General features: G+C 46.8%; 1 protein-coding gene across 1 annotated transcript in view; it reads left to right on the plus strand.

The window, feature by feature from the left end:
* Positions 1–21,605, plus strand: part of PLCB2 (phospholipase C beta 2) — a 120,302-nt gene that overhangs the window by 85,395 nt on the left and 13,302 nt on the right. The window contains exons 23-26 of the mRNA XM_040412160.1: positions 190–275; positions 1,347–1,431; positions 3,983–4,027; positions 16,753–16,951. Coding sequence (XP_040268094.1) covers positions 190–275; positions 1,347–1,431; positions 3,983–4,027; positions 16,753–16,951 — 415 coding nt within the window. The remainder of the gene's footprint in view (positions 1–189; positions 276–1,346; positions 1,432–3,982; positions 4,028–16,752; positions 16,952–21,605) is intronic.

Here is a 21,605-nt window from a genome sequence, read left to right on the forward strand (position 1 = left end):
GGGTGACACTCTTTGTTGGAGAACTGCTGTCTACGTGGTCTGTTATCTGAAGAATTTTGACCTGTTCAAGTTGAATTCATTTTACTATTGTTTATGGTTTTTGAAATATTTCTGTTTGGGTTTATGCAGTTATTTCTAACGTTTCTTCCACACACAAGACTATGCAGGTTATTACGCTTTGTTTTGCAGAACTTACTCACGCTCTCTCAAATCCCATCAAAGCTTTCAAAGCCCAGGAGAAGTCAATAAAGATAAATAACAAGACATCTGATGAGGTACCGAGCATACAATTGTATGCTGCGACCACATGAAATTTGACTTTGCTTATATCTAGTTTTGGGGTACCTGTGTACAAAAACATAGATAAGGGTGCTGCTACACATTCTGGTTTTTCAGTTTCAGTAGAAGTGGTATCTGTCCTTTATACTTTCTCTCCCTTAATGAGCCACGCTTGATTTTGGCTTCAAAAACCGCACAAAAAAAAAGATTGGGTAAAAAGATCTCTCCCCAGATATCATTTCTCCTTTAAGGGGTTGACCCAATCAGATAGGCGCGGGTCCCTCGATCGCCGGCTTGGCTATTTCCAGAACTCCCATAGAGGTGAATGGGGAGCAGGCAGTGCATGTGTTGTAGACGCTGGGACCTGCATCTATTAATGGCATATCCTAGCAATGTGCCACAAATGTGTGAGATGGGCCAACCCCTTTAAGGCTTCTCCTACCGTTTCCCTCCCTTAGTATTCCCTTACAACCAATCGCTTCAATATGCAGAGATGCTGTCTGTATATTGGACACCCCCTTTAAATGCATGCAGGAGATTTATCTGCCTTTTGCTAAAATCAAAGGAGTATGAAGCTTCTGTGTAAGGGTACTTTCACACTAGCGTTAGAAGAATCCGGAAATCCGTATGCAAAGGGAAATCTTTTTTTTCAGATCCGGATCTGTTAGACTTTTGCATTGAAATACCGGATCCGTCTTTCCGGTATCATCCGGAATAACGGATCCGGTATTTAATTTTTTCACAGCTATTGAGACCCTTTACCGGAAACGAATAACGCTAGTGTGAAAGTATCCTAACCCAGTGAATTATAATGTGAAATATGCAAAACAAGGGAAGAAGAATAAAAATGACCATGTTATTGTGGACTCCATGACATGTAATTGTACAGCTTTTCTTTACGTTCTATTGTACTCGGGGTATGGCGGTAAGTGCATGCCGTCCTATCTGTCCTTTATACTTTCTCTCCTCTTCTGATCCACTCCTGACCATTTCTGATCATAAACCCTGCCTTTTAGACATCACCTGTGTTCACATTCGTCAAGGTCTGTCTCTGTTTTATCTTCTAGAAAACAATCAAGCTCCACTCCAACGGCTCGTGTGGCTCTATTAAACTGCCGAGCGCCTTACTGCAGAACTGTACCCCACGTAAAGGTCATTTATCCTACAAACTAATTAGTTCACTGCTTACTGAAGCATACCTGGTTAGGCTCCTGTACACATGCAGCTTGTCTTTAATGGGGTTGTGCCACAAAACTACAACTCCCAGCATGCCCTAATAGCTGTAGGCTGTCCAGGCATGCTGGCAGTTGTAGTTTTGCAACAGCTGGAGGGCCGCAGGTTGGGCATCCCTGTTCTACATCTTTCAAACCAGCATTTGGACCTGAATATTTCTGTAATTGTGTTGAATTAAATATTTAGTGTAGCAACTAAGTTATTCAATAACCTGTATCTGTATAGCACCACCTGCTGTTTCTGTTTCTCCTTATTTTTCCGACCACCCCAGTAACATTGCTGAGGTGGTCGCACATGCTCAGTTCCATCCTTCGACTGCCACCAGCTATATCTACTGTAAGAAGCTGTGACAGTGACAGGGAGAGGTGCAGCATAAAGGACATGACCTCTGAGCTGCGATAGGGAGAAAGCTTCAGAAGAAACGACATGTCCCCTGAGCTGTGATAGGGAGTGTGTCCTTTCTGCTGCAACTCACTCCCTAAGGCCTCTTTCACACGGGCGTTGCGGGAAAATGTGCGGGTGCGTTGCGGGAACATTCGCGATTTTTCCACGCGAGTGCAAAACATTGTAACGCGTTTTGCACTCGTGTGAGAAAAATCACGCATGTTTGGTACCCAAACCCGAACTTCTTCACAGAAGTTCGGGCTTGGGATCGGTGTTCTGTAGATTGTATTATTTTCCCTTATAACATGGTTATAAGGGAAAATATCAGCATTCTGAATACCGAATGCATAGTACAATAGCGCTGGAGGGGTTAAAAAAAATAATAATAATAATTTAACTCACCTTAATCCACTTGATCGCGCAGCCGGCATCTCTTCTGTCTTCTTTCTTTGCTGTGTGCAGGAACAGGACCTGTGGTGACGTCACTCCGGTCATCACATGGTCCATCACATGATCCATCGCCATGGTAAAAGATCATGTGATGACTGGAGTGACGTCACCACAGGTCCTGTTCCTGCACACAGCAAAGAAAGAAGATGAGATGCAGGCTGCGCGATCAAGTGGATTAAGGTGAGTTAAATTATTATTATTATTTTTTTAACCCCTCCAGCCCTATTGTACTAAGCATTCTGTATTCAGAATGCTATTATTTTCACTTATAACCATGTTATAAGGGAAAATAATAATGATCGGGTCTCCATCCCGATCGTCTCCTAGCAACCGTGCGTGAAAATTGCACCGCATCCGCACTTGCTTGCGGATGCTTGCGATTTTCACGCAACCCCATTCATTTCTATGGGGCCTGCGTTACGTGAAAAACGCACAAAATAGAGCATGCTGCGATTTTCACGCAACGCACAAGTGATGCGTAAAAATCACCGCTCATGTGAACAGCCCCATAGAAATGAATGGGTAGGTATTCAGTGCGGGGGCAATGCGTTCAACTCACGCATCGCATCCGCGCGGAATTCTCGCCCATGTGAAAGGGGCCTAAGAGCTGATAAGCAGAGAGCTGCAGCAGAAAAGCAGACACCCCTGAGCTGTGAAAGGGAGAGAGCTGCAGCGGAAAGGACACACTCCCTGAGCTGCCAGATTGAAGGGATGGTGAGATCTCTGGATCAGTGAGAGGTACAGGTTCTAGCTTTGTTAGAAAAAGATTGCCATGTACTATATGATTATGATTCTCATTTTTTACATTAGTCAGCAGAGAACACCCCTTTAAGTGTGCTACCATCATTTCTGGCTTGTAAGAAATGTGTTTTCTTGGTGCGGCATTTTTTTTGTTACACAAAGTGTTTCTTGCCTTTTTTCAGACCTTTCATTATAATAAAATAGTCTATTTTAAAACACCTTAAAAAGGCCACACCCGGAGAACGCTGCCATTTAAAAAAGGAAACAAATGCCAAGATAGCAGCATTTGTAGGGAGTTTTGGAATTGACTATTGGCCAGAATGTAACATTGTAGCATTTTTTGCTCCAATAAAATGCACCATAAAAGAAGACGTAATGTGAAATCACCCAAAGAGGATTTCTCCTTGCATCAAGAACCTAAACAGAAACTAATCCAAACCCGCCCATGTACAGGCACCCATACTAAGCGGGCTAGGGATCTCTAGTTGTCACCCATAGGTTTCTATCAGCCAGTTTCTGGCATAAATTCTAGTAAATTCATCACTCATCCCCTCCCAATAAGTCCCACCCACATTTCGGGAAGTGCCACGAGTGGCGGAAAACAGCAAACTTTGCACAAATGATGCGTACACCAAAATTTTAGACTTTGTAAGGACAGTTTTTTGGCATAAAGCCAATGATAAATCTCCTCCGTGTTTTAGCATGATGTGGATATAGGTTCACATCTGCGGCGGAGGCTGGGTTCAGGGCTCACAGAGAAAAAAAAGATTCTCCCTAACGAAACCTAACAGATCCTATTCTAGTCCGTTATTCCTGCAGAAGAATGGTAATAGATAAAGCAGATGTGAATGAGCCCTAATTGGACTTGCCGTTTACGTGCTCTATCATCTTTTAGGTTCAGCAAACTGTGCGAAAACGGATCCTATGAATGAAGCAGCAGGTAAATCTACAGCAAAACCAGCTACAGCAGCTACTTTTAACTCTTTTTTGGAGAGGAATAATTAATAAGACAATAATTAAAAAGACACCAATAAGCACGTTAGTTTCTAGCTTGTGTCGGGTATTTATAGGAGGGTGAGGTAATAATTCTAACTTCAGATGTTGGAATATATATATATAAACACACACAAACAGGTTATGACTGTGAATACACAGATTACTGTCAGTCACTGATGGGACCTCCTCCTCATAGAGGGAAGGCTGTCAGTCACCGATAGGACCTCCTCCTCATAGAGGGAAGGCTGTCAGTCACTGATAGGACCTCCTCCACATAGAGGGAAGGCTGTCAGTCACTGATAGGACCTCCTCCTCATAGAGGGAAGGCTGTCAGTCACTGATAGGACCTCCTCCTCTCATAGAGGGAAGGCTGTCAGTCACTGATAGGACCTCCTCCTCATAGAGGGAAGGCTGTCAGTCACTGATATGACCTCCTCCTCATAGAGGGAAGGCTGTCAATCACTGATAAGACCTCCTCATAGAGGGAAGGCTGTCAATCACTGATAGGACCTCCTCCTCATAGAGAGAAGGCTGTCAGTCACTGATAGGACCTCCTCCTCATAGAGGGAAGGCTGTCAGTCACTGATAGGACCTCCTCATAGAGGGAAGGCTGTCAGTCACTGATAGGACCTCCTCCTCATAGAGGGAAGGCTCTCAGTCACTGATAGGACCTCCTCCTCATAGAGGGAAGGCTGTCAGTCACTGATAGGACCTCCTCCTCATAGAGGGAAGGCTGTCAGTCACCGATAGGACCTCCTCCTCATAGAGGGAAGGTTGTCAGTCACTGATAGGACCTCCTCCTCATAGAGGGAAGGCTGTCAGTCACTGATAGGACCTCCTCATAGAGGGAAGGCTCTCAGTCACTGATAGGACCTTCTCCTCATAGAGGGAAGGCTGTCAGTCACTGATAGGACCTCCTCATAGAGGGAAGACTGTCAGTCACTGATAGGACCTCCTCCTCATAGAGGGAAGGCTGTCAGTCACTGTTAGGACCTCCTCCTCATAGAGGGAAGGCTGTCAGTCACTGATAGGACCTCCTCCTCATAGAGGGAAGGCTGTCAGTCACTGATAGGACCTCCTCCTCATAGAGGGAAGGCTGTCAGTCACTGATAGGACCTCCTCCTCATAGAGGGAAGGCTCTCAGTCACTGATAGGACCTCCTCCTCATAGAGGGAAGGCTGTCAGTCACTGATAGGACCTCCTCCTCATAGAGGGAAGGCTGTCAGTCACTGATAGGACCTCCTCATAGAGGGAAGGCTGTCAGTCACTGATAGGACCTCCTCCTCATAGAGGGAAGGCTCTCAGTCACTGATAGGACTGTCTCCCTATAGAGGGAAGGCTCTCAGTCACTGATAGGACCTCCTCCTCATAGAGGGAAGGCTCTCAGTCACTGATAGGACTGTCTCCTTATAGAGAGAAGGCTGTCAGTTACTGATAGGACCTCCTCCTCATAGAGGGAAGGCTGTCAATCATTGATAGGACCTCCTACTCATAGGGAGAAGACTGTCAGTCACTGATAGGGTCCACATCCTTGATTTCAAAGGCAGAAGGAGTAGGAATTTAAATGAGTTATACTGAATATTTTCCCATAAAACTATATATCAATCTGCTCAGCTCATCCAGCTCAGACACTATGTTCAATGTGACAGGTTCCCTTGAAAAATGCAGCAAAAATAAATAAAATAAATAAAAATCAATGTTTATCTTTTAGATGTCCCGGACCAACCGCAGCTCAGTTGACCTGAACTCACTGCATCATAGTGATCTATGATGCTGTGAGTTTCAGCCAACCATGGGTCTATTGTCAAGTATTCAAGGAATCATGAGTAGACCCGTGGTCAGGCTGAAACTCTCGTCATCATAGATTACTGTAATGCAGCAAGTTTGGGTCCACTGAGCCCCAGCCAGTCTGGGAAGTGCGGAAGTCGCATGAACCACACATGCTGTTTCCTAACCAAAAGTCTACAACAGCGCAAATTTTATGTTCTGAAGCTGCTGGACATACAGTACATTGCAGCTTCTGAAGAACCTCTTATTGAAGCTTTACGTGTCACTCAATCAGTGCTTGGCACAGGAGAAGGAAGCCCCTTAAGGCTGTCAGTCACTGATAGGACCTCCTCATAGAGGGAAGGCTGTCAGTCACTAATAGGACCTCCTCCTCATAGAGGGAAGGCTGTCAGTCACTGATAGGACCTCCTCATAGAGGGAAGGCTGTCAGTCACTGATAGGACCTCCTCCTCATAGAGGGAAGGCTGCCAGTCACTAATAGGACCTCCTCCTCATAGAGGGAAGGCTGTCAGTCACTGATAGGACCTCCTCCTCATAGAGGGAAGGCTGTCAGTCACTGATAGGACCTCCTCCTCATAGAGGGAAGGCTGTCAGTCACTGATAGGACCTCCTCCTCATAGAGGGAAGGCTGTCAGTCACTGATAGGACCTCCTCATAGAGGGAAGGCTGTCAGTCACTGATAGGACCTCCTCCTCATAGAGGGAAGGCTGTCAGTCACTGATAGGACCTCCTCCTCATAGAGGGAAGGCTCTCAGTCACTGATAGGACCTTCTCCTCATAGAGGGAAGGCTGTCAGTCACTGATAGGACCTCCTCATAGAGGGAAGGCTGTCAGTCACTGATAGGACCTCCTCCTCATAGAGGGAAGGCTGTCAGTCACTGATAGGACCTCCTCATAGAGGGAAGGCTGTCAGTCACTGATAGGACCTCCTCCTCATAGAGGGAAGGCTGTCAGTCACTGATAGGACCTCCTCCTCATAGAGGGAAGGCTGTCAGTCACTGATAGGACCTCCTCCTCATAGAGGGAAGGCTGTCAGTCACTGATAGGACCTCCTCCTCATAGAGGGAAGGCTGTCAGTCACTGATAGGACCTCCTCCTCATAGAGGGAAAGCTGTCAGTCACTGATAGGACCTCCTCCTCTCATAGAGGGAAGGCTGTCAGTCACTGATAGGACCTCCTCCTCATAGAGGGAAGGCTGTCAGTCACTGATAGGACCTCCTCCTCATAGAGGGAAAGCTGTCAGTCACTGATAGGACCTCCTCCTCATAGAGGGAAGGCTGTCAGTCCCTGATAGGACCTCCTCCTCATAGAGGGAAGGCTGTCAGTCACTGATAGGACCTCCTCCTCATAGAGAGAAGGCTGTCAGTCACTGATAGGACCTCCTCCTCATAGAGGGAAGGCTCTCAGTCACTGATAGGACCTCCTCCTCATAGAGGGAAGGCTGTCAGTCACTGATAGGACCTCATAGAGGGAAGGCTGTCAGTCACTGATAGGACCTCCTCCTCATAGAGGGAAGGCTGTCAGTCACTGATAGGACCTCATAGAGGGAAGGCTGTCAGTCACTGATAGGACCTCCTCCTCATAGAGGGAAGGCTGTCAGTCACTGATAGGACCTCCTCATAGAGGGAAGGCTGTCAGTCACTGATAGGACCTCCTCCTAATAGAGGGAAGGCTGTCAGTCACTGATAGGACCTCCTCCTCATAGAGGGAAGGCTGTCAGTCACTGATAGGACCTCCTCCCCATAGAGGGAAGGCTGTCAGTCACTGATAGGACCTCCTCCTAATAGAGGGAAGGCTGTCAGTCACTGATAGGACCTCCTCCTCATAGAGGGAAGGCTGTCAGTCACTGATAGGACCTCCTCCTCATAGAGGGAAGGCTGTCAGTCACTGATAGGACCTCCACCTCATAGAGGGAAGGCTGTCAGTCACTGATAGGACCTCCTCCTCATAGAAGGAAGGCTGTCAGTCACTGAAAGGACCTCCTCCTCATAGAGGGAAGGCTGTCAGTCACTGATAGGACCTCCTCCTCATAGAGAGAAGGCTGTCAGTCACTGAAAGGACCTCCTCCTCATACAGGGAGTGCAGAATTATTAGGCAAGTTGTATTTTTGAGGATTCATTTTATTATTGAACAACAACCATGTTCTCAATGAACCCAAAAAACTCATTAATATCAAAGCTGAATATTTTTGGAAGTAGTTTTTAGTTTGTTTTTAGTTTTAGCTATTTTAGGGGGATATCTGTGTGTGCAGGTGACTATTACTGTGCATAATTATTAGGCAACTTAACAAAAAACAAATATATACCCATTTCAATTATTTATTTTTACCAGTGAAACCAATATAACATCTCAACATTCACAAATATACATTTCTGACATTCAAAAACAAAACAAAAACAAATCAGTGACCAATATAGCCACCTTTCTTTGCAAGGACACTCAAAAGCCTGCCATCCATGGATTCTGTCAGTGTTTTGATCTGTTCACCATCAACATTGCGTGCAGCAGCAACCACAGCCTCCCAGACACTGTTCAGAGAGGTGTACTGTTTTCCCTCCTTGTAAATCTCACATTTGATGATGGACCACAGGTTCTCAATGGGGTTCAGATCAGGTGAACAAGGAGGCCATGTCATTAGATTTTCTTCTTTTATACCCTTTCTTGCCAGCCACGCTGTGGAGTACTTGGACGCGTGTGATGGAGCATTGTCCTGCATGAAAATCATGTTTTTCTTGAAGGATGCAGACTTCTTCCTGTACCACTGCTTGAAGAAGGTGTCTTCCAGAAACTGGCAGTAGGACTGGGAGTTGAGCTTGACTCCATCCTCAACCCGAAAAGGCCCCACAAGCTCATCTTTGATGATACCAGCCCAAACCAGTATTCCACCTCCACCTTGCTGGCGTCTGAGTCGGACTGGAGCTCTCTGCCCTTTACCAATCCAGCCACGGGCCCATCCATCTGGCCCATCAAGACTCACTCTCATTTCATCAGTCCATAAAACCTTAGAAAAATCAGTCTTGAGATATTTCTTGGCCCAGTCTTGACGTTTCAGCTTGTGTGTCTTGTTCAGTGGTGGTCGTCTTTCAGCCTTTCTTACCTTGGCCATGTCTCTGAGTATTGCACACCTTGTGCTTTTGGGCACTCCAGTGATGTTGCAGCTCTGAAATATGGCCAAACTGGTGGCAAGTGGCATCTTGGCAGCTGCACGCTTGACTTTTCTCAGTTCATGGGCAGTTATTTTGCGCCTTGGTTTTTCAACACGCTTCTTGCGACCCTGTTGACTATTTTGAATGAAACGCTTGATTGTTCGATGATCACGCTTCAGAAGCTTTGCAATTTTAAGAGTGCTGCATCCCTCTGCAAGATATCTCACTATTTTTGACTTTTCTGAGCCTGTCAAGTCCTTCTTTTGACCCATTTTGCCAAAGGAAAGGAAGTTGCCTAATAATTATGCACACCTAATATAGGGTGTTGATGTCATTAGACCACACCCCTTCTCATTACAGAGATGCACATCACCTAATATGCTTAATTGGTAGTAGGCTTTCGAGCCTATACAGCTTGGAGTAAGACAACATGCATAAAGAGGATGATGTGGTCAAAATACTCATTTGCCTAATAATTCTGCACGCAGTGTAGAGGGAAGGCTGTCAGTCACTGATAGGACCTCCTCCTCATAGAGGGAAGGCTGTCAATCACTAATAGGACCTCCTCCTCATAGAGGAAAGGCTGTCAGTCACTGATAGGACCTCCTCCTCATAGAGGGAAGGATGTCAGTCACTGATAGGACCTCCTCCTCATAGAGGGAAGGCTGTCAGTCACTGATAGGACCTCCTCATAGAGGGAAGCATGTCAATCACTGATAGGACCTCCTCCTCATAGAGGGAAGGCTGTCAGTCACTGATAGGACCTCCTCCTCATAGAGGGAAGGCTGTCAGTCACTTATAGGACCTCCTCCTCATAGAGGGAAGGCTGTCAGTCACTGATAGTACCTCCTCCTCATAGAGGGAAGGCTGTCAGTCACTGATAGGACCTCCTCCTCATAGAGGGAAGGCTGTCAGTCACTGATAGGACCTCCTCCTCATAGAGGGAAGGCTGTCAGTCACTGATATGACCTCCTCCTCATAGAGGGAAGGCTGTCAATCACTGATAAGACCTCCTCATAGAGGGAAGGCTGTCAATCACTGATAGGACCTCCTCCTCATAGAGAGAAGGCTGTCAGTCACTGATAGGACCTCCTCCTCATAGAGGGAAGGCTGTCAGTCACTGATAGGACCTCCTCATAGAGGGAAGGCTGTCAGTCACTGATAGGACCTCCTCCTCATAGAGGGAAGGCTGTCAGTCACTGATAGGACCTCCTCCTCATAGAGGGAAGGCTGTCAGTCACCGATAGGACCTCCTCCTCATAGAGGGAAGGTTGTCAGTCACTGATAGGACCTCCTCCTCATAGAGGGAAGGCTGTCAGTCACTGATAGGACCTCCTCATAGAGGGAAGGCTCTCAGTCACTGATAGGACCTTCTCCTCATAGAGGGAAGGCTGTCAGTCACTGATAGGACCTCCTCATAGAGGGAAGACTGTCAGTCACTGATAGGACCTCCTCCTCATAGAGGGAAGGCTGTCAGTCACTGATAGGACCTCCTCCTCATAGAGGGAAGGCTGTCAGTCACTGATAGGACCTCCTCCTCATAGAGGGAAGGCTGTCAGTCACTGATAGGACCTCCTCCTCATAGAGGGAAGGCTCTCAGTCACTGATAGGACCTCCTCCTCATAGAGGGAAGGCTCTCAGTCACTGATAGGACCTCCTCCTCATAGAGGGAAGGCTGTCAGTCACTGATAGGACCTCCTCCTCATAGAGGGAAGGCTGTCAGTCACTGATAGGACCTCCTCATAGAGGGAAGGCTGTCAGTCACTGATAGGACCTCCTCCTCATAGAGGGAAGGCTCTCAGTCACTGATAGGACTGTCTCCCTATAGAGGGAAGGCTCTCAGTCACTGATAGGACCTCCTCCTCATAGAGGGAAGGCTCTCAGTCACTGATAGGACTGTCTCCTTATAGAGAGAAGGCTGTCAGTTACTGATAGGACCTCCTCCTCATAGAGGGAAGGCTGTCAATCATTGATAGGACCTCCTACTCATAGGGAGAAGACTGTCAGTCACTGATAGGGTCCACATCCTTGATTTCAAAGGCAGAAGGAGTAGGAATTTAAATGAGTTATACTGAATATTTTCCCATAAAACTATATATCAATCTGCTCAGCTCATCCAGCTCAGACACTATGTTCAATGTGACAGGTTCCCTTGAAAAATGCAGCAAAAATAAATAAAATAAATAAAAATCAATGTTTATCTTTTAGATGTCCCGGACCAACCGCAGCTCAGTTGACCTGAACTCACTGCATCATAGTGATCTATGATGCTGTGAGTTTCAGCCAACCATGGGTCTATTGTCAAGTATTCAAGGAATCATGAGTAGACCCGTGGTCAGGCTGAAACTCTCGTCATCATAGATTACTGTAATGCAGCAAGTTTGGGTCCACTGAGCCCCAGCCAGTCTGGGAAGTGCGGAAGTCGCATGAACCACACATGCTGTTTCCTAACCAAAAGTCTACAACAGCGCAAATTTTATGTTCTGAAGCTGCTGGACATACAGTACATTGCAGCTTCTGAAGAACCTCTTATTGAAGCTTTACGTGTCACTCAATCAGTGCTTGGCACAGGAGAAGGAAGCCCCTTAAGGCTGTCAGTCACTGATAGGACCTCCTCATAGAGGGAAGGCTGTCAGTCACTAATAGGACCTCCTCCTCATAGAGGGAAGGCTGTCAGTCACTGATAGGACCTCCTCATAGAGGGAAGGCTGTCAGTCACTGATAGGACCTCCTCCTCATAGAGGGAAGGCTGCCAGTCACTAATAGGACCTCCTCCTCATAGAGGGAAGGCTGTCAGTCACTGATAGGACCTCCTCCTCATAGAGGGAAGGCTGTCAGTCACTGATAGGACCTCCTCCTCATAGAGGGAAGGCTGTCAGTCACTGATAGGACCTCCTCCTCATAGAGGGAAGGCTGTCAGTCACTGATAGGACCTCCTCATAGAGGGAAGGCTGTCAGTCACTGATAGGACCTCCTCCTCATAGAGGGAAGGCTGTCAGTCACTGATAGGACCTCCTCCTCATAGAGGGAAGGCTCTCAGTCACTGATAGGACCTTCTCCTCATAGAGGGAAGGCTGTCAGTCACTGATAGGACCTCCTCATAGAGGGAAGGCTGTCAGTCACTGATAGGACCTCCTCCTCATAGAGGGAAGGCTGTCAGTCACTGATAGGACCTCCTCATAGAGGGAAGGCTGTCAGTCACTGATAGGACCTCCTCCTCATAGAGGGAAGGCTGTCAGTCACTGATAGGACCTCCTCCTCATAGAGGGAAGGCTGTCAGTCACTGATAGGACCTCCTCCTCATAGAGGGAAGGCTGTCAGTCACTGATAGGACCTCCTCCTCATAGAGGGAAGGCTGTCAGTCACTGATAGGACCTCCTCCTCATAGAGGGAAAGCTGTCAGTCACTGATAGGACCTCCTCCTCTCATAGAGGGAAGGCTGTCAGTCACTGATAGGACCTCCTCCTCATAGAGGGAAGGCTGTCAGTCACTGATAGGACCTCCTCCTCATAGAGGGAAAGCTGTCAGTCACTGATAGGACCTCCTCCTCATAGAGGGAAGGCTGTCAGTCCCTGATAGGACCTCCTCCTCATAGAGGGAAGGCTGTCAGTCACTGATAGGACCTCCTCCTCATAGAGAGAAGGCTGTCAGTCACTGATAGGACCTCCTCCTCATAGAGGGAAGGCTCTCAGTCACTGATAGGACCTCCTCCTCATAGAGGGAAGGCTGTCAGTCACTGATAGGACCTCATAGAGGGAAGGCTGTCAGTCACTGATAGGACCTCCTCCTCATAGAGGGAAGGCTGTCAGTCACTGATAGGACCTCATAGAGGGAAGGCTGTCAGTCACTGATAGGACCTCCTCCTCATAGAGGGAAGGCTGTCAGTCACTGATAGGACCTCCTCATAGAGGGAAGGCTGTCAGTCACTGATAGGACCTCCTCCTAATAGAGGGAAGGCTGTCAGTCACTGATAGGACCTCCTCCTCATAGAGGGAAGGCTGTCAGTCACTGATAGGACCTCCTCCCCATAGAGGGAAGGCTGTCAGTCACTGATAGGACCTCCTCCTAATAGAGGGAAGGCTGTCAGTCACTGATAGGACCTCCTCCTCATAGAGGGAAGGCTGTCAGTCACTGATAGGACCTCCTCCTCATAGAGGGAAGGCTGTCAGTCACTGATAGGACCTCCACCTCATAGAGGGAAGGCTGTCAGTCACTGATAGGACCTCCTCCTCATAGAAGGAAGGCTGTCAGTCACTGAAAGGACCTCCTCCTCATAGAGGGAAGGCTGTCAGTCACTGATAGGACCTCCTCCTCATAGAGAGAAGGCTGTCAGTCACTGAAAGGACCTCCTCCTCATACAGGGAGTGCAGAATTATTAGGCAAGTTGTATTTTTGAGGATTCATTTTATTATTGAACAACAACCATGTTCTCAATGAACCCAAAAAACTCATTAATATCAAAGCTGAATATTTTTGGAAGTAGTTTTTAGTTTGTTTTTAGTTTTAGCTATTTTAGGGGGATATCTGTGTGTGCAGGTGACTATTACTGTGCATAATTATTAGGCAACTTAACAAAAAACAAATATATACCCATTTCAATTATTTATTTTTACCAGTGAAACCAATATAACATCTCAACATTCACAAATATACATTTCTGACATTCAAAAACAAAACAAAAACAAATCAGTGACCAATATAGCCACCTTTCTTTGCAAGGACACTCAAAAGCCTGCCATCCATGGATTCTGTCAGTGTTTTGATCTGTTCACCATCAACATTGCGTGCAGCAGCAACCACAGCCTCCCAGACACTGTTCAGAGAGGTGTACTGTTTTCCCTCCTTGTAAATCTCACATTTGATGATGGACCACAGGTTCTCAATGGGGTTCAGATCAGGTGAACAAGGAGGCCATGTCATTAGATTTTCTTCTTTTATACCCTTTCTTGCCAGCCACGCTGTGGAGTACTTGGACGCGTGTGATGGAGCATTGTCCTGCATGAAAATCATGTTTTTCTTGAAGGATGCAGACTTCTTCCTGTACCACTGCTTGAAGAAGGTGTCTTCCAGAAACTGGCAGTAGGACTGGGAGTTGAGCTTGACTCCATCCTCAACCCGAAAAGGCCCCACAAGCTCATCTTTGATGATACCAGCCCAAACCAGTATTCCACCTCCACCTTGCTGGCGTCTGAGTCGGACTGGAGCTCTCTGCCCTTTACCAATCCAGCCACGGGCCCATCCATCTGGCCCATCAAGACTCACTCTCATTTCATCAGTCCATAAAACCTTAGAAAAATCAGTCTTGAGATATTTCTTGGCCCAGTCTTGACGTTTCAGCTTGTGTGTCTTGTTCAGTGGTGGTCGTCTTTCAGCCTTTCTTACCTTGGCCATGTCTCTGAGTATTGCACACCTTGTGCTTTTGGGCACTCCAGTGATGTTGCAGCTCTGAAATATGGCCAAACTGGTGGCAAGTGGCATCTTGGCAGCTGCACGCTTGACTTTTCTCAGTTCATGGGCAGTTATTTTGCGCCTTGGTTTTTCAACACGCTTCTTGCGACCCTGTTGACTATTTTGAATGAAACGCTTGATTGTTCGATGATCACGCTTCAGAAGCTTTGCAATTTTAAGAGTGCTGCATCCCTCTGCAAGATATCTCACTATTTTTGACTTTTCTGAGCCTGTCAAGTCCTTCTTTTGACCCATTTTGCCAAAGGAAAGGAAGTTGCCTAATAATTATGCACACCTAATATAGGGTGTTGATGTCATTAGACCACACCCCTTCTCATTACAGAGATGCACATCACCTAATATGCTTAATTGGTAGTAGGCTTTCGAGCCTATACAGCTTGGAGTAAGACAACATGCATAAAGAGGATGATGTGGTCAAAATACTCATTTGCCTAATAATTCTGCACGCAGTGTAGAGGGAAGGCTGTCAGTCACTGATAGGACCTCCTCCTCATAGAGGGAAGGCTGTCAATCACTAATAGGACCTCCTCCTCATAGAGGAAAGGCTGTCAGTCACTGATAGGACCTCCTCCTCATAGAGGGAAGGATGTCAGTCACTGATAGGACCTCCTCCTCATAGAGGGAAGGCTGTCAGTCACTGATAGGACCTCCTCATAGAGGGAAGCATGTCAATCACTGATAGGACCTCCTCCTCATAGAGGGAAGGCTGTCAGTCACTGATAGGACCTCCTCCTCATAGAGGGAAGGCTGTCAGTCACTTATAGGACCTCCTCCTCATAGAGGGAAGGCTGTCAGTCACTGATAGTACCTCCTCCTCATAGAGGGAAGGCTGTCAGTCACTGATAGGACCTCCTCCTCATAGAGGGAAGGCTGTCAGTCACTGATAGGACCTCCTCCTCATAGAGGGAAGGCTGTCAGTCACTGATAGGACCTCCTCATAGAGGGAAGGCTGTCAGTCACTGATAGGACCTCCTCCTCATAGAGGGAAGGCTGTCAGTCACTGATAGGACCTCCTCCTAATAGAGGGAAGGCTGCCAGTCACTGATAGGACCTCCTCATAGAGGGAAGGCTGTCAGTCACTGATAGGACCTCCTCCTCATAGAGGGAAGGCTGTCAGTCACTGATAGGACCTCCTCATAGAGGGAAGGCTGTCAGTCACTGATAGGACCTCCTCCTCATAGAGGGAAGACTGTCAATCACTGATAGGACCTCCTCCTCATAGAGGAAAGGCTGTCAGTCACTGATAGGACCTCCTCCTCATAGAGGGAAGGCTGTCAGTCACTGATAGGACCTCCTCCTCATAGAGGGAAGGCTGTCAGTCACTGATAGGACCTCCTCCTCATAGAGGGAAGGCTGTCAGTCACTGATAGGAGCTCCTCCTCATAGAGGGAAGGCTGTCAATCATTGAGAGGACCTCCTCTTCATAGAGGGAAGGCTGTCAGTCACTGATATGACCTCCTCCTCATAGAGGGAAGGCTGTCAGTCACTGATAGGACCTCCTCCTCATAGAGGGAAGGCTGTCAATCACTGAGAGGACCTCCTCTTCATAGAGGGAAGGCTGTCAGTCACTGATAGGACCTCCTCCTCATAGAGGGAAGGCTGTCAATCACTGATATGGACCATCTCCTTGACTTCACAGCCCAGAAGGAGCAGGAATATAAATGAATGAAATACAAGGTTTACAGATTTTTCTCCCATAAAACTATATATCAATCTGCTCAGCTCCTCCTGTTCTATAACAATCTGCCTGTAGATTAGACTGCATTTTCAGGGTGACAGGTTTCCTTTTAATACTTGGAGGAAGACCATCACCTGTGGCATAAAGCCCCTCCACCTCTTCCACAGTACCAGCTTAGATATTCAATACCAGGAAACATTGATGGCTTCTCCCAGGAGTAGTGCCATCTTCTTAGTACTGTGTGTATTTTTTTGTAATTTCACATATCCAGAGACTTTCATCATGCATTTAATTATGTATCAAATCTCCTAGCTTGGAAGTGATCGAGAATTACAGTTTAGGTGGGATGAAATGAGCATTTATGAGAGTTCTGAACAATAGGAACATAATTGTATAAGGAATGCAGCTCAGAATTTTATTTCCCAAGTACCACAAATTTCTATATTTTTAATTTAATTCTGTTTTGAATTTATCAAATATGAAATTAGTTTAAAAGAAACTTGTAGCAAATTGAGTAGGATTCCTACCAATAGTGTCCTCTCTGGTCAAGTTGTCTTGTGCATCTACATTGTTGTGTTTCTATCCTAGAACCAGAAACCACAAATCAGGATGAATTACAAAAACAGAAAAGTTTTATAAAACTTCAGAAGAAGCATGAGAAAGAGTTAAAGGAACTGGAGCGCAAAGGAATGAAGCGAAGGGAAGAGATTCTTCAAAAGTATTCTGGTGCCTTCAGTGACTTGCATACCCAGATGAACAAGAAGAAGACCAGCAAGAAAGCCAACAAGTATGTGTACAGCATGGGTTCATGGATAGTATAGAGAGTCTGTCACCAGGAAATTCACTCTTAGACCTGGGAAGGCTTGTATAGCTGAATGTAATGACACCTTTCACTTAGTGATCCATTGCTTCAAAAAAGTACTTTTAGTTCATACTCAACTAACTAGTTACAGTGAGTGGCCCGAGGATGGGCCCAAACCATTCTGTGCCCCCTTGATCCTTCTCCTTCCTCTGCCAGCCCTACCCTCTCCTTCTTGATTGACAGCCCAGTATCCTTCAAAGTCATCTCGCCTGGTGAACACACTCCATTCTAGTAATGAGCACAGATAAGACTGTTCAAATCAAGTTTGAGCGTTTGGTACAGATGAAGAGTATTTCCTTCCGTATTCCTCTGATGGAAAGCTACAACCTATACTACTGTATAGGCATATAGATCCACATGTCAAATAAATATACTACGTGGTATACGGTTTGTATATAGCAGCTAAAGGAATTCTAGATTGACGCTCTGTTGCGGCAACCGTACCACTTACTTTTCCCACTGCCAAACTTCTGGTGGGAGATGTGGGTGCACGTGCAGCTAGAACATACCTTTAATTATTGAAAAAAAATATTTCCTTTACTGGACAGCAGGTTTCAGCTAATCCACTTACTTTCTGTTTGGGGAATTTTGAGAAGACTAATTTAGTGCCTGGTTTCTCCCTCCACATAGTTCTTCCTGTAGGAACTCAACATTTTTTTTTTTTTTTTTTTTTTTTTAAACTTCTGTTTATTAAAGTGGAAAAGTGCAGACAATACATACCATACAGACGTTAATGTCAAAAGAAGTAAGATACATTGCACAAGCAAAAAACATTGATCGTCTCACAACATTTTTCCATTCCACTCATTTTAACTTTTCTCCCCTCCCCAACCCGCCACCCCCCCCCCACCATCCCTGAACCCCTCCCTGAACCCCCCCCCATCCCCCCAACCCCAAAAACACTGATTTGAATGCCGTACATGAAAAAGCCTATCCTATCACACACTTTCCGGTTTAAGCCTCCAGTAACCCCAGCTTATTAGCAAGTTGCGCTTCCAGGTACCATTTGGTCAGCTTGAACGGGCACATAAGCTCCTCAATTTCCCCCCGTGACAACAGCTTCTCAATGAAGCACCTCCATTTTTTAACAAACTTTTCAATCATACGTTCCTTATCTTGCTCCACCTCAAGTCTTTCCAGATAAAGGACAGCCTTCATCGTGCCCAATACCTCCTCCCAAGACGGCACTACTCCTTCCAACCAATGTCTCAAAAGAGTTTTCTTCACAGACATCAACATAAGATGTACCCCTCCTTTGGTGACTACTGCACCCATTTCCTCGTTCTGATTCAAGGGTATATAATGGAAGATACACTGTTGAGGTGACAATCCCACCGTTTCCCCCCAGAACTCCTTTATTGTGTCTATTGATTTCTGCCACAAGGGTCTCACTTTCGGGCACTCCCACATGGCATGTAACAATCCGGCACTCTGGAGATTGCACTTGGGGCAGTTCCGCAGATAATGAGCAGGGGCGTCACGATACGACAGGTTGAAGGCATATGTTGCCCTATGCATGAGTCTTAGCTGCGATTCTCTCCACTGTTCATTATATGTGGCCCGCCTTACCAACTCAAGCCCCACTCTCATTTTTTTCGCAATATTCTGATCCAGCAATTCCCTCTCCCAAAGCTTGTACGCCCCTTTCACAAGCCCTATCGTTTGAATGTTGTGAAGCCTACTGTGCAGTTCCGACAGGGACATGTGGGAACCACTATTGCCCAACAGAGCCGCAAACCAGGCCAGGTTCTCCACTTCTCCCAAAGAACTCGCCTGAGTTTTACAATAACTCCTGATCTGCTGGTAAGGAAGATACTGTGCGTCTGGCATGTCATACTTTCTTTTGAGCTGGTCCCACGACAACCATTGGACCGTGTTTTCCAACAATAAATCACTAAGTTTCACGATGTTTTTGTTCCTCCATACTTGAAACAGAGCATTCTCCCTGCCCTGGGGGAAGGCCGGGAGTGACCACAGCGGCATTCTAGGAGAAATGTAGCATGGAAGCCCGTAAATCTTTCTAATGGCCTTCCACGCCACTATGGTATCCCTTAACAAGACGGCTTGCTTAATCGGCGCCGGGATGTCCCTGAGCCTGGAATGCAGTAGAGCTTCTAAATTTTCCCTGCCAGCAAGTTCTTTCTCGAGCCAAGTCGCCGAGTAAAAAGCAGTATCCCATACCCAATCTCGCGCGTGCCTAAACAGCGCCGCCAGATTATAGTGGCGGATATCAGGAAGTTGTAACCCCCCTTCATCCCGTAACATAGTCAGCTTGGCATAAGCGATACGCGGTCGTTTGGTCTTCCACAGGAAGCGGTTAAACGCCCGCCGCATCCTCACCACATCCACGTGTTTCAGTAGCAGAGGTATCATTTGAAGTGGGTAAAGTAATTTCGGGAAGCTCATCATCTTGATTAAGTGGGCTCTACCACAGAGAGACAAGGGCAGATCCCGCCACCTTTCTAACTCAGATTCTATTTTCAAGAAAAGAGGGGGATAATTCAGGGTATACAGCGAGCTCGGGGTGCGACCGATCTTGATGCCCAGATAGGTTATATAATCTTTCCGAATCTCCACCCCACTCATCGTGCAGGCCCCCAATTGCGGTGTTCGCCCCAAAAACAATAGTTGACTTTTGTCCACATTGACCCTATAACCCGTTACTTTCCCATAAGCGTTTAATGCCTCCAACACCTTCCCCAACTGGGCCTCTGGAGCCCCCATATACAGCAGGATGTCGTCCGCAAAACAGCTAACTTTCAGCACCTTGCCCCCTATTCTGATTCCGTCAAATAAATCTGAGTGAGTCAGCCACCTCGCCAAAGGTTCCATCGCCAAATTAAAGAGCAACGGAGACAGGGGGCAACCTTGACGGGTTCCCTTGCCCAATACTATAGACCTGGATAGGAAGCCGGGTATGTTTACTCTCGCCTGAGGATCCTCATACAGCGCCCCTAGGTAATTCCTAAAATGACCCGTGACGTTGAACTTGTCCAGCACCATGTCCAGCCATTTCCAGTTGACATTGTCAAAAGCCTTTTCGGCATCAATCGCAAGCAACGCCGGACATTGTGCTGTTTTCACCTCTCCACTCGCATGTAGACTGGCTAATACTTTGCGAATATTCGTAACTGCCGACCTCCCCTTCATGAACCCCACTTGATGAGGGCCAATCAGTTCAGGTACACACTGTGCCAACCTGGTGGCTAAGAGTTTGGACAGGATCTTGACATCCTGATTTATCAAAGAGATAGGCCTATACGCACTCGGCAGGTTCAGGTCCCTCCCCGGTTTCGGGAGGACCTTAATATATGCCATCTTGCCCGAATCAGGTAGACTCCCCCCCAGCATAACGCTATTAAACAATTTGGTCAGGATCGGGACCAATTCTTGGTTCATTGACTTATAAAATTCCGCAGGATACCCGTCTGGACCCGGCGCCTTACAGTTCGAGAGGGATTTTATGGTCGCCCCAACTTCCTCTTCCGTAATTTCCCCATTTAAGGCCTCTAACTGTTCCTCCGGTAATCGTGGCAAGTCAATTTTATCCAGAATACTCCTAGCTTCCTCAGAGTCAAACGGGTCCCTAGAATAGAGGGCCTGATAAAATTCTCCCAGGATATCTACCATCTCTTTCGGCTGGGTGCATAACCTTCCTGTTCTATCTTTCAGAGGATGCAGCATAGATTGTGTGGTGAAGGGGCGTGTTAAATTGGCTAACAAACGACCCGCCTTATTACCGAAACGAAAAAATTTCGCCTTTTGATAGTCCCCCGTCCATTTTTCCCTCGTTTCCTGGCAATAATCAAAGTTGTGTTTAGCCGTCACCCAGGCCAGTTTGTTGGGGTTTGTGGGATTCTGCAAGAATCTGGTATAGGCTTCCCGCACCTCCATCGTGGCTTGGTCATACCGCTCTCTCGCCTCACGCTTCTTCCCTACTGTATGTGACATAATCCGACCCCTCAGTACCGCCTTAGCCGCGTCCCAGAATAAGCGCTGATTGGCCGCATGCTCCGCATTATCTTGTGCATATTCCCACCACCATCCTTTTACTTTGTCAGTGAACTCCTTATCTCTTAACAGATGCTGCGGCATCCGCCAGATAAAATCCTGTCCCCTAGGGACTGCGTCCCTGAGCTCCATAACCACTGGGGCATGGTCCGAGATTAACAGATCGGCAATTTCCACCTTTTTCACTTTAGACAACAAGACTGTTGACGCTAATAGGTAGTCAATCCTGGACCATGACCCCTGGGCATGAGAGAAATGGGTATACTCGCGGTCTTCCGGATGGTAGTACCGCCATGTGTCATGCAGCCCCGTATTTTGCATTAACGGAAGCAGCGTCTGACTTCTCTGCCGTTTATTTGCGTTTGCAAGTGTCCCCCGCTTTCTGTCCTCCTGCTCACTATGTACCCTGTTAAAGTCGCCCGCTACCAGTAGCAGCTGTGAGTGTTCTGAGATAATGTCCCTTTCTAGGGTCTCGTAAAACGCTGCCTGGGAGCCATTAGGGGCGTAAACATTGTGGACCACTAACTGACCCACTGGCGAGTTTAACTCCAAACGAAACCATCTCCCC

The sequence above is a fragment of the Bufo bufo genome, chromosome 11 (genome assembly GCF_905171765.1).
Source record: "Bufo bufo chromosome 11, aBufBuf1.1, whole genome shotgun sequence".
Classification (NCBI taxonomy): Eukaryota; Metazoa; Chordata; class Amphibia; order Anura; family Bufonidae; genus Bufo; species Bufo bufo.